We start from the raw sequence: 16,772 nt of genomic DNA, 5'->3' as shown, positions 1-16,772 counted from the left end.
TTTCTGAAACTGAGAGGACTGGACCCAGAGCACAGGGTCTTGGGGAATGAGGAGTTGTTGTTGTTGGGTGCCACCGAGACAGTCCCAACTCATACCAACCTCATGTACAACAAAACCAAACACTGTCCAGTCTTGCGCCATCCTCACGGTCATTGATATATTTGAGCCCATCGTTGCAGCCACTTTGTCAATTCATCTCATGGTCATGGAGGGTCTTCCTCTTTTTCACTGACCCTCTACTTTACCAAGCATGATGTCCTTCTCTAGGGACTGGGCCCTCCTGATAACATGTCCAAAGTATGTGAGATGAAGTCTCACCATTCTTGCTTCTAAGGAATATTCTGGCTGTACTTCTTTCAAGACAGATTTGTTCATTTTTCTGACAGTCTATGGTATATTCAATATCCTTCACCAACACCATAACTCAAATGCTTCAGTTCTTCTTTGGTCTTCCTTATTCATTGTCCAATTTTTGCATGTATATGAGGCAATTGAAAATTCCATGGCTTGGGAGGGATATTCTTGCTTTTCAGCACTTTAAAGAGCTCTTTTGCAACAGATTTGCTCAATGCAATACTTCATTTGATTTCTTCACTGCTGCTTCCACAGGCATTGATTGAGGGATCCAAGTAAAATGAAACTCTTGACAACTACAGTCTTTTCTCCATTTATCATGATGTTGCTTATTGGCCCAGTTGTGAGGATTTTTGTTTTCTTTACGTTGAGGTGTAACCCATACTGAAGGCTGCGGTCTTTGATCTTCATCAGTAAATGCTTTAAGTCCTTTTCGCTTTCAGCAAGCAAGGTTGTGTCATCTGCATAACAAAGGTTGTTAATGAGCCTTCTTCCAATCCTGATGTCACATTCTTCTTCATATAGTTAAGCTTCTCAGATTATTAGTTCAACACACAGACTGAATAAGTATCGTGAAAGGATACAACCCTGACGCTCACCTTTCCTGATTTAAACCAAGCTGTATCTCCTTGTCCTGTTCAAATGATTGCTTCTTGGTCCAGTTCTTCATGAGCACAATTAAGTGCTCTGGAATTCCTATTTTTTTTTAATGTTATCCATAATTTGTTATGATCCACACAGTCAAATGCCTTTGCATAGTCAATAAAACTCAGTGTAAACATCTTTCTGGTATTCTCTGCTTTCAGCAAAAATCCATCTGACATCAGCAATGATATCCCTGGTTCCATGTCCTCTTGTGAATCCAGCCTGAATTTCTGGAAGTTCCCTATCAATGTACTGCTGCAACCATTTTTGAATGACCTTCAGCAAAATTTTACTTGAATGATACTGATAATACTGTTTGATAATTTCTGCATTCTGTTGGATCAGCTTTCTTTGGAATGGGCACAAACATGGATCTCTTCCAGTCAGTTGGCCAGGTAGCTGTCTTCCGAATTTCTTGCCATAGAAGAGCGAGCACTTCCAGCATTGCATTCACCAATTGAAACATCTCAATTGGTATCCTGTCAATTCCTGGAGCTTTGTTTTTTGTCAATGCCTTCAGTGCAGCTTGTACTTCTTCCTTCAATACCATCAGTTCTTGATCATATGCTACCTCCTGAAATGATTGAACATTGACCAATTCTTTTGGCACAGTGACTCTGTGTATTCCTTCCATCTTCTTTTGATACTTCATGCCTCATTCAATATTTTGCACATAGAATCCTTCAATATTGCAACTCAAGGCTTGAATTTTTTCTTCAGTTCTTTCAGCTTGAGAAATTCCAAGCATGTTCTTTCCTTTTGGCTTTCTAACTCAAGTCTTTGCCCATTTCATTATAATGCTTTGTCTTCTAGAACCACCCTTTGAAACCTTCTGTTAGCTTTTTCACTTCATTTCTTCCATTCTCTTAATTACTCTGTGTTCAAGAGCAAGTTTCAGAGTCTCTTCTGACATCCATTTGGTTTTTTCTTTCTTTCCTGTCTCTTTAATGATCTTTTGCTTTCTTCATGTGTAATGTCCTCCCACAACTCATCTGGTTTTCAGTTATTAGTGTTCAATGTGTCAAATCTATTCTTGAGATTTCTATTCTAAATTAAGGTGGGATATACTCAAGGTCATTCTTTGGATCTCTCAGACTTGTCTTAATTTTCTACAGCTTCCACTTGAACTTGCATATGAACAATTGGTGGTCTGTTCCACAGTCAGTTCCTGGCCTTGTTCTGACTGACGATATTGAGCTTCTCCGTCGTCTCTTTCCACAGATGTAGTCAATTTGATTCATGTGTATTCCATCCAGTGAAGTTCACACGTATACTTACTGTTTACGGTGTTGAAAAGAGGTATTCCAATGCCTAAGTCATTGTTCTGGCCAAATTCTATCATAGGATCATCACCATTTCTATCATCAAGCCCATATTTTCCAACTACCAATCCTTTTTCTTTGTTTCTGCCTTTTGCATTCCAATCACTCGTGATTATCAATGCATCTTGATTGCATGTTTGACCATATTCAGACTGCAGAAGCTGGTAAAAAATCTTCAATTTCTTCATCTTTGACATTAGTGGTTGGTGCATAAATTTGAATAACAGTTGTGTTAACTAGTTTCCTTGTAGACGTATGAATATTATCCTATCACTGATAGCATTGCACTGTGGGATAGATCTTGAAGTGATCTTTTTGACAATGAATGCAATGCCACTTCTCTTCAATTTGTCATTTGACAATCATAGTAGACTATATGATTGTCCAATTTAAAATGGCTAAAACCACTCCATTTCAGTTTACTAATGCCTAGTATATCAATCTTTATGCATTCCATTTCACTTTTGACAGCTTTCAGTTTTCCTAGATTCATACTTCATACATTCCACATTCCAATTATTAATGAATGTTTGCAGCTATTTCTTCTCATTTTGAGCCATGCCACATCAACAAATGAAGGTCCTGAAAGCTTTATTCAATGCATGCTATTAAGGTTGACTTTACTTTGAGGAGGCAGCTCTTCCCCAGTTGTATTTTGAATATCTTCCTACCTGAGGGGCTCATTTTCCGGCACTACGTCCGACAATGTTCCACTACTATCCATAAGGTTTTCACTGGCCAGTGTTTTTCAAAGTAGATTGCCAGTTTCTTCTTCCTAGCCTCTCTTGGTCTGGAAGCTCCACTGAAACCTTTCCACCATGAGTAACCCTGCTGGTATTTCAAATACCAGTGGCATAGCTTCCAGCATCACAGCAATACACAAGCCACCACAGTACAACAAACTGACAGGCAAGTGGGGAAGGTCCTATGCAAATATGGCACTTAATTGGAAACTGAAAGTCTGAGCCAAACCAGGGGTGGGACTGCTGCCAGGACTGGAAGCCAAGGGCTTATGTAGTGGGGATCAGGGCAGATGAACCAAATAAATGGAATTAAAAGATTTGCAAACCCACAGTTGGGGCATTAAGACGTGAGAAATTATTTCAGCGGACTAGAGCAAAGGCATTTAGGGGAAGATGGAGAATTGAGGGACCTCCAAAGTAGGGTGGGTAATGCAGCCTGTGTCCCCATAGCTCATCTGAACATGGAGAGCTGGCCAGGACCCAACTCAAAGGATCTGTAAGAAGGGTGCACCAATTATCTCAGGAGTGGGTCCCACCTCCAAGCAATTCCTTTATAGTACCCAGCCAGCTCCAAGCCTATGAATCATGGCCAGGATCCACATGCTTGGATTGTTCTGGACATAGATGGAAGTAGAGGTCAGTGTGATTTTTTTTTCCTCTTTTAAGTAAAACAGGAGTTTTCTTATGTGAATGAAAAACACAAAAACACTCACATAGCCGCTTACCTGCGAATACAAACATGTTTATCCAAGACACACGCATATTTATACAATCTACAGCCGGACTTTGCTGTGTAAATCATTGCATTCAACTGAGGTTGCTCTAAGAGAGACCTAGCAGTACCACCCAGGTGGCTGGCTTCTCCCACACCTCCCTTGTTAAGGGTGAAAAACATGCTAACTTGCCCCTTTTCTTCTCACAGTGGCTCATCTCATTCTCAACCTCCTGGTGGTTGAAGTTGAGAAACCCCACCCCTAACTGCAACCCTTGACTCCTCCTCCCCCACCCTAGAAACTCAGAAAAGAGCCAATTCAGCCTTTTCCCCAGGGAGGGGGGCAGTGGTGGGAAGAAGTCAAAGCCTAACTGGCTGCAGAGACTTCCTGTTCTGACACATGCAGAGGAAAGCCCTCAGACAAAAGGAAGATTAGGGCTGAGCTGGTGATGAACAGAGCCATCAGCCCAGGGAGAGGCAGATCCTGGCAGAGCATCCAGAGATTAACACTTCGCTGCTCTGCTTCTGCTTCCCAAAGGCAGGGCAGCTCTGAGGCTGGGCCAGGGCGGCCTTGGGCAAACTGTGTGCCTGCCTATACAATAAGACCCATGGGTACTACGCTGGAGGGATTGGAACCAGTTGGGCAGCCAAGGGAAAGAATGTGTTCTGTGTATGAAACCACTACTATAAAAGCCCAAGAAAAGGTTTACATACAGGAAAAAACAATGTTTGATGGTTATGAGGGAGAGGAGGGTTGGGGAAAGGAAATCACCAACTAGATAGTAGACAAGTGCTAACTTTGGTGAAGGGAAAGACAACACACAGTATAGGGAAAGTCAGAACAAACTGACCAAGGCAAAGCAATAGAAGCTTCCTAGACACACCCGAACACCTTCAGTGACCGAGTTACTAGGGTTAAGGGCTAGGAGATCATGGTCTCGGGGAACATCTAGGTCAATTGGCATAACATAGTTCATTAAAAAAGTGTTCTACATCCTACTTTAGTGAGTAGCATCAGGGGTCTTAAAAGCTAGTGAGCAACCTTCTAAAATACATCTACTGGTCCCATCAAGTTCAGATAGAAGAAGAGTGAAAACCGAAGACACAAGGAAAATATCAGTCCAAATGGTTAATGAACCACATGAACCACAGCCTCCACCAGCCTGAGCCCAGAAGAACTAGATGGTGCCCGGCTACCACCACTGACCACTCTGACAGGGATCAGAACAGAAAGTCCCAGGCAGAGCTGGAGAAAAATGTAGAACAAAATTAAAATTCATAAAAAAGACCAGACTTACCGGTCTGACAGAGACTGGGGAACCCCCGAGACTATGGAACCCAGCCACCCTGCTAACTCAGAACTGAAACCACTCCCAAAGTCTACCTTTTAGCCAGATTAATCAGGCCCATGAAACAAACAATAACACACATGAGGAATATGATTCTTAGTTCAATCAAATATAGGAGACCAAATGGGCAACATCTGCCCAAAAGCAAAGACAAGAAGGCAGGAAGGGACAGGAAAACTGAACAGATAAACACAAGGAACCTAGGGTAGAAAGGGAAAGACGGAGAGTACTGACACATTTGGGGTTTGCAACTAATATCACAAACCAATTTGTGCATAAAATTGTTGAATGAGAAATCTAATTTGCACTGTAAACTTTCACTTAAAACACAATAAAATTTTAAAAAAGAAAGAAAGAAGGAATGTGCTCTGCATCTGCTGTGGGAGGGATTTAGGTCAGGCAATGGATAGGGAGAGGGCATTGGTGGTTTGGTGGTAGAATTCTCATCTTCCACACAGGAGACGCTGGTTTGATTCCCCACCAGTGCACGTCATGCACACCCACCACCCATCTGTCAGTGGAAGCTTGCATGTTGCTCTGATGCTGAGCAAATTCCAGCAGATTTTCCAGACTAGGACAGACTAGGAAGAAAGGCCTGCTGATCTACTTCCAAAAATCAGCCAATGAAAATCCTATTGGATCACAACGATCCAATCTGCAACCAATCACGGAGATGGCACAGAACAGGGCTGCATTTCATTCCATGTGCATGGGGTAGCCACAACAGCAGATGGGGAGCTATGCAGTCTTTCTTTGGAAAAGAGAGATTATGCTGCTTGGAGCATTTTGGAATTGGTCCCATATAGAAACAGGGTGACATCCAAAGCTATACTAGACCCTGCCTCTGACTGTCCTTTCCCCATTCTGCATTTCACCAACCAGAACTTTCAGAACTGGCCTCAATCAGTCAGCTTCACCCTCCACTGCTCCAAGACCTGCCTCACCTCCCTCCCCATCTCCCATGCTCCTACCACTCAGGAACAGCAACATAAACACAACCTCAGCACAGTTGAGAAGATGGGGAGGGGAGCAAGCAGGAACACTCCATGAGAATCATACGCTTTCACTCCTCGTCCAACAAGCATTACCTTGTTGATTCCTAGCAGCTTCTAGAAAGCCTTATTTATCCAGTGGGATTGAGCCCCATGCATGGAGTTGAATGAAAATAGGAAGGCCTTGGTAGACACTGAGAATAAACACTCTCCACTCTACCTCTTGTTCTACAGTCAGTGGAGCCCCCTTGACTGCCTTTTCTTCATACCTGTCATAAATCTCTACACTGCCAGCCTTAGAGTCCTTCCCTCAAGGTTCATCCCAGGCTCAGCCTTATGCCGGGGATGCTCCAGAATTGCTCTACGACGGACATCCTTTGTATAGTTGTTGGTTGTCTCTTGAGTCTGTACATCTGCTCTGTCGGCAGCCCTTGGGCTCCAAACTGTGCTTGTCTCCCTCAGTGATCTGGGTACCTTAGAAGTAGAGGCCTGAGAAATTAGTTCATGAATTTACTCTGTATAGATAGATCCTTCTGGCCTCAGTGTCCACTTTCACCTGAATTATCTAGATACACAGGATTCTGGAGACTTTTCCCCAGGAAACAAAGACAATTGCTCAGAATGAATGACAAAAGTGTTTTATTGAAGATTCACCAGAAGATGGATAGAGGGAATGAGAAGAGTTCAATGGGACACTGAGTGGTTCTTCTCCTGACCCTGCAGGACCAGTTGATGCCAGATGATGGAGAATGAGTTTGGTCCTGATGTAGAGGGATATCCAGGATCTTGTGGGAGTCAGCTTTGGGCTGTGAGGGGATATGTGTAACCCTGGTAATTTGGAGATGAAGCTCCTCTGTCCACAGGAGGTGACAAGTCAGCTGACGCTCCTCTCATTCCAGGTGGGCCACGAGGCCCAAATTGAGAAGAAGCCTCAAAACTTCAAGAGGGCAGAGCCCAAGCCCCAGCAGAGAAGATCATCCAGGAATAAAGAGCTCCCAGGGGACAGCGGAGATGATAGTGGTCAGACCAGCCTTAGAGAGAGGGTCAAGGCAGGGCGAAGGAAGCATAGAGACACCAGGACTGGGACTGGCTGGGCTCAGGGGATTGCAGGGACAACGTCTCCTCTATCGGTGGGATCTCTTGGTCAGGGTAGTAGTAGAGATGATCTTGCTGCCAGAGCTGCCACTGACTCCGCCACCAAACCCAAAGCCACTTCCAGAGCCAGAGCCAGAGCCAAAGCCACCGCTCAGGCTAAGTCCTCCACCAATGCTGCCAGCACTGACACCACCGCCGACCACGGCTGCAGAGAGAGGCAAAAGATACAGGTTATTCCAACAGTGGTGACAACTGGGAGACCCAGCCCAAACCAAGATGAGCAAATAGCCATGACAGGGGCAGAAGTACTTACAGATGCTCACTGCACTCTGGCATTCTCCAGACATTCTGTGGGGGGAAGAGAGAGAGCAGTGAGTCACAGCTGGGCCCAGAGCCACGCTCCACTCCATACGCACATCTCAAGCACTTTCTACGTGTGCTTACTATGTTTACAAGTCTTCTGATTTCCATCAGCCACCTTCTCTTATTTCCTTCCAGGAAGTCTTATCCCACCCTTGAATAGCCAGATTTTAAGGCCTGAGTGTGAACCTATTATACTGTCTTGATTCATAATGTACCACTGTGGCGCTGAAACAAAGGCCCAGCAGAAGTGCAAACTAGCTAGGACCACCCTCGCCCCATTTTTCATGTTGCCCTCCTGTCCTACCACCCTCACCTGTACTCCTCGCCCTCCAGCAGTTTGCGGTAGGTGGCGATCTCAATGTCCAGGGCCAGCTTCACGCTCATGAGCTCCTGGTACTCTCGCAGCATCCGGGCCAGCTCCTCCTTGGCCTTCTGCAGAGCAGCCTCCAGTTCTGTCCGCTTGCTATAGGCGTCTTTGAGGGCCAATTCCCCACGCTGCTCTGCATCAGCCACAGATGCCTGCAGAGTCTGGCACTACAGACAAGGGCATTGGAAAGACAATCCTCAGTGTCCTGCCTCCAAGCCCTCTACACCTGTCTCCTCTCCCTGGGGCAAATTTCTTTGGGTTAAGATATCAAGAATCTGTGCTGTTCCCATCTTCCTTGGCTCTTATGCATTTAACTCACTCTAGCCAGAGCCCACCAATGCACCCACTAGGCTGATTAGATCAAGATGCACAAAAACCAATGAAGAACAGCCAAGAAACCTTACTGGGGTGTCATGTCCTTTTATCTAGGATATTGCTGAAAAGATCTGGGTACAGCTTACATAAAGAGCTACAGATTCTCTGCAGACAAGGTCAGCGTCTTATGGCTGGGTACATTATCCGTTTGTCTACTATGGAGATACCTGCTTTAAGCCTCTGGCCCTGTATTTTGATTGAAAGGGGGCGACACTTACCTGCTTCTTGACGTTCTCAATCTCTGCCCGCAGCCTCTGGATCATTCGGTTGAGCTCTGCTATCTCACTCTTTGTGATTTTCAGGCTGTCACCATGTTGGTCAACCGAAATCTGGAGCTGCTGTACCTATACACAGGGAGACACAGGAGACAGGGTCAGGGGTGTTTGGGTAGAGTCCATTCTCAAGTCAGTGGACTCAGAGAAAATGGCTACAGGTGGCAAGGATAATACAAAATATCAAGTAGTCTCAAATCAGTCCAGGATCAGTGACACCTGAAAGAATCAGTTCATCTCTGACTTTTCTTCTCTTGTGCTTGAGCTGATAATTGTATACTCACAGACATCAAAAGTAGTGCCCTATAAACCACTCTCATCTCCTCAGAGACCCCCAACACCCACCTTGGTCTGGTACAAGGCCTCGGCCTCAGCCTTGCTCTTCTGGGCGATCTCCTCATATTGAGCACGGACCTCAGCAATGATGCTGTCCAGGTCCAGAGAGCGGTTGTTGTCCATGGACACCACCACAGACGTGTCGCTGAAGTGGGTCTGCATCTGGGACAGCTCCTGCAAGGTAAATGTCTCACATCAACCCCCCAGGAAAGTCTTCCCTAACCTCTGACCCCAGAAATCTGCTATTGTCATGGAAATGGCCATGCCCAGGCTCAGATGGGAGCAGAGTTGGCATTTTCAGTGTGTGGGGGCAAGGAGGGTAAAGGTCTAGTTAGGAATCAAGTGGTTGGTGACATCTCAGGACAAAAAATCAATTCCTCTAGTCTTTGCTGCTCTCTGGAAACCATAAGACAGTCCGTGTCTAATAGAGTGAGTTTTCAGTATGTTGGACGGAAAGAAATGGAATGGACCCATTTCACCAGAGGAATGCTAGACAGCAATGAATTCTACCCCCGAGCAATCTTTTTAGATTTAATCACTTCTAAGACACCAGCTGACTCTGAGAACCTCTCAGTCGGATCTTTCACTTTAACCCTTCCTATCCATGACCTTGCTAAGAACCCACTGCCCTGGCATAAGGGAGGTGGGGTCCTTTCAAAGAACCGTGAATTCCATCCAACAGCCTCCAAGGTAGAAGATTCCCTTTCCCTGAATGGAGGAGGGCAGGATGGAGTCCTCACCGCATCATACAAGACCCTCAGGAAATTGATCTCATCGTTAAGGGCCTCCACCTTGGCTTCCAGTTCCACCTTGTTCATGTAGGCAGCATCCACATCCTGCAGAGAAGAGGCCATCGGAGATAAGATGCAGGGATTACAGTGGGGGGAGGATCTTAAGTGACACCTAAAGATGTTCTTAGCAGCAACCAGGTGAGGTGATGAGGGATCAACCTTTTGATATATTCTACCCCTAAATCTACCTGCCTACATGGAAGTTACTTATTCAAATAGGCTTTCTTCCCAACATTAATTCTTTAGAACCTGGTTCAGTTACCCACTTATTTTGGCTGCATTAACCTGGATAGCATCAAATGGGATGGAGATGAGGCAGAGATGAACAAAACCCACAATTCAAGCCAAAGACCACTACCAAAGAGAGGAGGTACCCTGAGAACACTTTCCTATAGCCCTTCATCTCTTACCTTCTTAAGGACAACAAAGTCATTCTCAGCAGTTGTGCGTTTGTTGATCTCACCTTCATACCTAGAAGTGGGGACAAGAAGAAAAAGAAAAGCCCCACAGTGAGCTAGTGTTTCCCCGATATTTGCTGCTTGTTTTCAAACATCTAGCTATTTGGAAATATCCTGGTAATTGGCTACCCTTTCTCGTGTTTATTCAGATATCCATTCAACCTACACTTATTGAGTAATTATTATGTATAAGGTGACAGTCTAGACCCTGGTTTATTCTAAGACATGAAAACCAAACTTTAAAGAGACTATTTTCAAGAGATAAGATGTAAGGAGAACCAACAGTGATCTCGTTGATTTTATTTCCATTGAAGGGCTGTTGTTTCAGCCATTTGGTAGATTAAATTCTCAGAACTGTTGCCAACACTCCAGACCCTTCACTTAGTGTGAGAGCAAATTGAGAGAGAGGGTTGGTATTTTCTCAGCCCCGTGCCATAGTGAGCATAATAAGAGCTACTGTGTATTGACTGTTCACTATATATCCAGCACTATGTTATGTGCTTTCTCTATCTCATTAATTTCACAACCTTATAAAGTAGGAATATTATTCACATTTAAAGATGAAGAAAACTGAGGCTCATAGAGGTCAAGCAACAGCTAGTAAGATCACACAGCTAGTAAGTAGACAAGTATTCAAACCAGGTCTACCTGTCTCTACAACCTGTATCCTTCTGACCATGCTATACTACTTTTCATCGGATTGGTTTCTGAACTTATTTTTATATGGCAAACCCAGCTTCCTGAATCTATTACTCATTTTCGTTTGGGACAACTTAAGGATATTAGACCTTACCCCACTGAAGTGTGACTATGAGGATGCAGGGAAATAGACTAGCCCTTCCTGAGCAATTTGAGATCTCTTCAAAGTCTGGAATTCTAAACCTCTGGAGAGAAGCCTAGGGAGCCTGGGGCATGGCCAGGCAAATTTGTGTGTTGAGTATCATCCCTTCCCTTCTCCTCACATACTTGGTCTTAAAGTCCTCCACACTGTCCTGCATAGCCTTCAGTTCAGACTGAAGTCGTCCTTTGTCGTTGATCAAGCCATCCAGCTGCTTCCTCAGGACACTAAGATAGCTCTCAAAGAAGGGCTCAAGGTTTTTGCTGGATGTGGTGGTCGTCTGCTGCTGAAGGAGTTTCCATTTGGTCTCCAGGACCTTGTTCTGTTGCTCTAAGAACCGCACCTATGTTGAAAAAGGCACCAGCCAACTGATAAAGGCCTGAAGCTTTGGCAGGAGGACCAGTCAAGGCCAATACTCACCCAGTCAACCCAAGCCAACAGGCAGTCTAAGAGCCACCTGAGTAGAACCACCATGTTACAACTCCAGGGCACCATTCACTAGGGTCGACATGGTGGCCCCATTCCTGCCTGACCCCATAGCAGCAAATGGGCCGTGTGGGTTATGGAGAACAGAACACAAACAGAGCACCAAAGCCCGATGATTCATAAAAACAACTTCCTAGCCACAGGGATCCAAAGGCCATGGGAGGAGTTACTTGAGAAAACATTGAACTTCTATGAAATTATGAAATAATAAATAAAACTAGGAGAAACAACCACAAACTGGGGGTTATTGAATTCAAGGTGATCCTGACCTGAGGCAAAAGAAAGATAAATTCATTAAAGATATTGTTTAAATAAGCTTACTTATAAATGAACCTGATGTGCCCCTGTGAGCCTGTGCACAATTGAGTATAGATATTTAGGATCAAAGTCCTAGATATAATTGAGTCTCAGTTGAATTCAAGTGGACTTCCTTGAACTTTCCCTCCCTCTATGGAAAGGTAAACCAAGGTCTCAGCTTAGCATGACATTTCTACTTTATGTCCTTCAGAATTGAAAAGAAAGCAGGTGAGGGTGACCAATCACAGTTTAGACCCAAAGGGGGGATGAGCTGAAACGAGGTAAGGAGGCACCAAACCCTTAGTCTTGCTTTCATACCAATAGGCACTAGAGTCACAATAAAGCCTCTTTAAACTGCTATAGGCTCATTTAACCTAGCAGAAGAGCAAATATTCCCACTCATTCTACCCCAAGACTGTTTGTTCTTACTCCATACATTTAAGAGGACTGAGACATTGATGCATGGAGAACAGGGACAGCCTTAACCACAAGTGCTCCGCTCATCCATTTCGTCACTGATTTTTGGGTGACTCAGCTCTCTGGAGCTGATCTGCCCACTATCTTCCATCATACTTGACTGTACTTGAGCTTAAAGCACCTGAATTTCTACACTTATCATGAAGAGGGAAGTTGGGCTACAAAATGAAAGGAGGCCCATCCCCTTATTTCTTTGAACAGACCCAGAAGAGGGAAATTTTGCCCAGAGGCAGTGGGATGAAAGGGATGACCTTGCAGGGTCCCGATGAGACCTAGATCCACCATTGGAGTCAGATGGACTCCTTCAATGGTCGGGGTGGTCCTGGCTTTCCCATATGCCTCACTGAAGCCCCTCTTATGTGAAAAACCAGCTTGGTGTTCTTCTGCTCAAAGAACAGAAGAGTCGATCATTTCGTTATTATTGAAGCTGATTGTGTTATTCCCAAAACCAAAATCTGAGAAAAAGCAGGCATATAATGATCCTGCTTTATAGCTGGGGTGACCAGAGCAAGATAAGTTGATTTGCCTAGTAGCATGAAGCATATCCAGAAAACTCCAAACATTTGACTGTTATCTTCCCACTAGTCATGGGACAAAAGAGGAAGACTCAGAGTAATGATTCCTCTTATACAGCTGGAAACCCGAGGTCCAGAGAAGTTCAGTGTTTTCCCAATGCCTTCGGCAGGCTCAGGTCTGAGGTCTCAGGGCTCTGGAACACTAGCTTCTACCAACACTTCCTGGCCAAGGGGACAGCTCACCTTGTCAATGAAGGAGGCAAACTTGTTGTTGAGGGTCTTGATCTGCTCCCGCTCCTCGGTCCGAATCTTCTGAATCTCGGGATCAATCTCCACGCGGAGTGGGGTCAGCAGACTCTGGTTGATGGTGACCTCTTGAATCCCCCCAGCGGGGCAGACAGGAAAGCCAGGACCACCCCGACTGTTGAAGGAGCCTCCAAATCCACCACCAAAGCTGCCAGCACCGAAACCAGCACCAAAGCTGCCAGCTCCGAAAACTCCACCCCCAAAGCCAGCGCCTTGCCGGCCCCCAGCCACGCTGATGGAGGTGCTCTTGTTCCCCCCGAGGCTGTAGAGGCTCCTGCTGCCAAAGCCCCCAGAGGAGCAGCGGCCTGCACCCCCAGACACAGAGATGGAGCTGAAGGCAGCCCTTCTGCCCCCACCCACAATGGCTGAGCCACTGCTAAAGCCCTGGGACCCGCTTCGGATGTACTGCTGTCTGGAGACCATGGCTGGAGAGAAGCAGGTGAGCTCGGAGGTGTCAGAGAGAAGCCAGAGGGACCAGACCAGTGAATGCTGGAGCCTTCAGCCTTGGTCTCTTATATATGTGTTGGAGCAGAAGGGCTTGGTTACAGGGGCATAAAGGGAAACATTTGAAACGTCTCTGGGCTGGGCCTTTGGCACTGGCCCATCCTTCTTGCACTCACTGAGCATGTCCCTAAACACACCTACAGAAGTCATTCGGAGGGCACAGGTTACTGAATTCCATCACACTTCCCTCCAAGAGAACCTGATCTGGTGCCCCAGGGCCTTCTGGATCAGAGGGCCCTATCCTGGGCCCAGTTCTACAAGCCCGGCACCCACTGCACCTCCATCTCACCAGCCCCGTGATGGCCTCCCTGCTCCAGACCTGGCAACGCTTCACGCATTCTCTCATGCCACAGAATTTGGAACCAGAGGGCCTGGGTTCAAGTGCACAGCCTGCCATTTACCAGCTCTGCAAGCCTTCAGCAAGTCATTCTCCCAAGCTCAGTGGCATCATCCGTAGATTGGGAATAATGCAAATGTCTACCTTCATCACCCCTCAGGATAAAGTGAAATAACGATTAATGAAGTGCTTTGTAAACTCTCGGAAGCTGGGCATATGTATGCTATTATTGCCACTATTATGCTTCCAGACCCACAATTGGCTCCAGGTATACATATAGCCTTCCAAAGCTAGATCTCAACATCACCATTATTGAGAACTTACTATGTGCTAGGCATGGTGCAGAATGCTGAATACACAAAAGTGAAAGACAGCCTAAAAGGAAACAGTCTAAAGGCAGAAAACCCTCCCTACTAAAACCCTGACTCTGTCCCAGGCCCCCAGGGCTCACCGTGTGTCCACACGATTCTAGCTAAGCGTGCTTTGAGGGTGTCCTAACTGTGCCCCCACCTGCTCCATTTGCAGCCCAGCTGTTTGCCTGGCTCCACTGGCACCAAGCACATTCTGTTTTTCCATAACGCTGTTTTTCCAGCATTCAGAGCAGGATTTATGATGTTTTAGGTGCTGGGAACTCCTCTGGCCAGCTGATGAAACCTATATATAGCCCTCTTCTCAGAGTGATGCTTTTAAATGCAAAATCCTGATTGTACATCCTAAATTAACTCCTTTCTCCACTGAGTGCAACAGAGCTGTGTTCATATCTCACCTCTTGCCACGTTCTAGCTGTGCAGCCTTAGGCAGGTCACCTAACTTCCCTGAACCCATTCTCTCATCTATAAAATGGAGACTCCTGCCTCGCTGAGAGTGAGACAATGTACCTTTATCACATAGTAGGTCATACAGTACCTGTATGCACAGTGCCTGGCACACAGTAGGTTTCATTCTCTTCCTGCCCAGACTTTGCCATTGACGTTTACAAGGAGAAAATAGGTGAATTGGCGTTTCCCTCTTCTCCTGGCCACACTCAGTCCTGCGTGAAGGAACCCTTGATTTTGGAAATGATCCTAAATCTAAGGAATAGCAGTGGCCAGGGCCCAAATTATTCCCAGAGGCCCAAGCTGACCCTGCCTGAATGAAAACGGCAAAAATAAACATCTCCCTCAACACAAACGGAAAGCGCAGGGGCTCTGCTCGAAAAGAGAGTAAGTGGGCAGTAGCTCCAGGCTTGAGGGACAGGGTGTATAGAAGGCTGGGCTGGCTGGACCTCTCCGTCTCAGCCAACTCCTTCTCTCTCCCCTCTCCTACCCCATCTGCATTCACTCCTACCTCTGATCTGCACCCCATCCTCTTTGCCATCTACCTCAGCCTTTGCTGAGCTACTCTTGTCCCTGCCCAGGTGGTAAGGGCCTGTGGCATTGAACACAGGAGGAAACCCAAACTCGTCAAAGGGCCCAGGGAGAAAGCCCAAGGACTCACTTGTGGTAAGGGAGCATTCTAGAGCCAGGACCATCTGCCTGATTGGAAGGGGTTGGCCATTCACTCACCCATCCAACATGTATTTATTGAGCACGAGCTTTGTGCCAGGCACTGTGCTAACTGCATCACATGTATTTTACATTTAATCTTCTTAAAGGCTGTATGCAGTAGGCATCATTAGCTTTGCTTACAAATGATGACTTGGAAGTTCAGAGAGATAAAGTATCTCCAAGGGTCACAAGTAGCATATGGTGGAGCCAGGGCTTGAACCCACATCAGGGTGGTCCCAAAGGCTCTGCACTGTAAAACTTCGTACCCATACTGTTCTGCCTGATATCAAGTCAGTGGTGTGATTTGTGTAGCAGGGCAATCCAGAATTGGGCACCTGAGCAAACCTGATTAAATGGACTATTCAGATCAAGGGATTTCGAGGGCACTGACATCCCAGGAGCTACCAGTTTCCACCCTGGCCCCAGGAGGGAACACGGCTGGGAAGGAAGGTGAAGGTGCACCAAGTCAGGGCTCTCAGCCTGGGGGCTGCAGCTGCTGGAGCAGAGGAGACCTGTGATCCACCTGCATGTGGAGCTAAGTTCCTACTACCTAGTTTCCTGCCCCAGGCAGAGGTAGGGGGCTCACCAAGTGCCCTGCCTGAGTGAGGCCTGGAGCTCAGACCCCTGGATGCCCTGTCTTTGTCTTTACACCTCACTCACTGAGCCGTTCTCCCAGCTGAACTGAAGCTTTTACTGGGGACTTTTATGAGTTAGGAGGAGGGTGTGCCTCAGCAGAGTTGAAGCCCCAAGGGGGCTCAGATGTTTTCATTGCTTCTTGTCTGCAAAGGCTGCAGCGCTGCAATCCTAGGAGGAAGTTTTGTGGTACATTGAACCTAGAGTTGTGTCCAACTGTGTCCAGTGCATAAAACAAGATGAAAACAGTGGGGAGAGAGGATGGTGCGTTTCCTGGAGGATGATGTGTATATATACAACCACCATCCACTGCCATCGAGTCAATTCTGACTCACAGCAACCCTATAGAACAGAGTAGAACTGCCTCATAGGGTTTCCAAGGCTATAAATCTTTACGGAAGCAGACTGCCACATCTTTCCCCTGAGGAGCGGCTGGTGGGTTTGGTCACCAACCCTTTGTTTTGCCGCCAAGCTCTTTAACCACTGTGCCACCAGGGCTCCTCATGCGTATGTATAATCAACCTTATTTTGTGCCTCTTGTGCTCCCAAACCATGGATGAGGGCGACAACTGAGATGCTCCTCTATGCAGGTAACCCGGAAATGTCGTATCTGAGACACAAAGTAAAATGAGGGAAAGGCTGCCCTGCTTCTTGCCTAGAAGAGATCCTCGTTCAGAGA

General features: G+C 46.2%; 1 protein-coding gene across 1 annotated transcript; it reads right to left on the bottom strand.

Moving 5' to 3' along the window:
• Positions 1 to 7,193: 7,193 nt before the first annotated feature.
• On the bottom strand, positions 7,194 to 13,516 carry KRT4 (keratin 4). Its single transcript, XM_010600720.3, has 9 exons — positions 13,031 to 13,516; positions 11,141 to 11,355; positions 10,127 to 10,187; positions 9,666 to 9,761; positions 8,935 to 9,099; positions 8,536 to 8,661; positions 7,889 to 8,109; positions 7,526 to 7,560; positions 7,194 to 7,417 (listed from the first exon to the last, which is right to left on the bottom strand). Exons 1-9 carry the CDS (start codon positions 13,514 to 13,516, stop codon positions 7,242 to 7,244), a joined length of 1,581 nt encoding a protein of 526 aa, XP_010599022.1. The 3' UTR covers positions 7,194 to 7,241.
• Between the last annotated feature and the right edge of the window lie 3,256 nt (positions 13,517 to 16,772).

The sequence above is a fragment of the Loxodonta africana genome, chromosome 4 (genome assembly GCF_030014295.1).
Source record: "Loxodonta africana isolate mLoxAfr1 chromosome 4, mLoxAfr1.hap2, whole genome shotgun sequence".
In the NCBI taxonomy this organism is placed as follows: Eukaryota; Metazoa; Chordata; class Mammalia; order Proboscidea; family Elephantidae; genus Loxodonta; species Loxodonta africana.
Note: the sequence above shows the minus strand (reverse complement) of the source record. Positions and strands in the feature narration are given on the sequence as shown.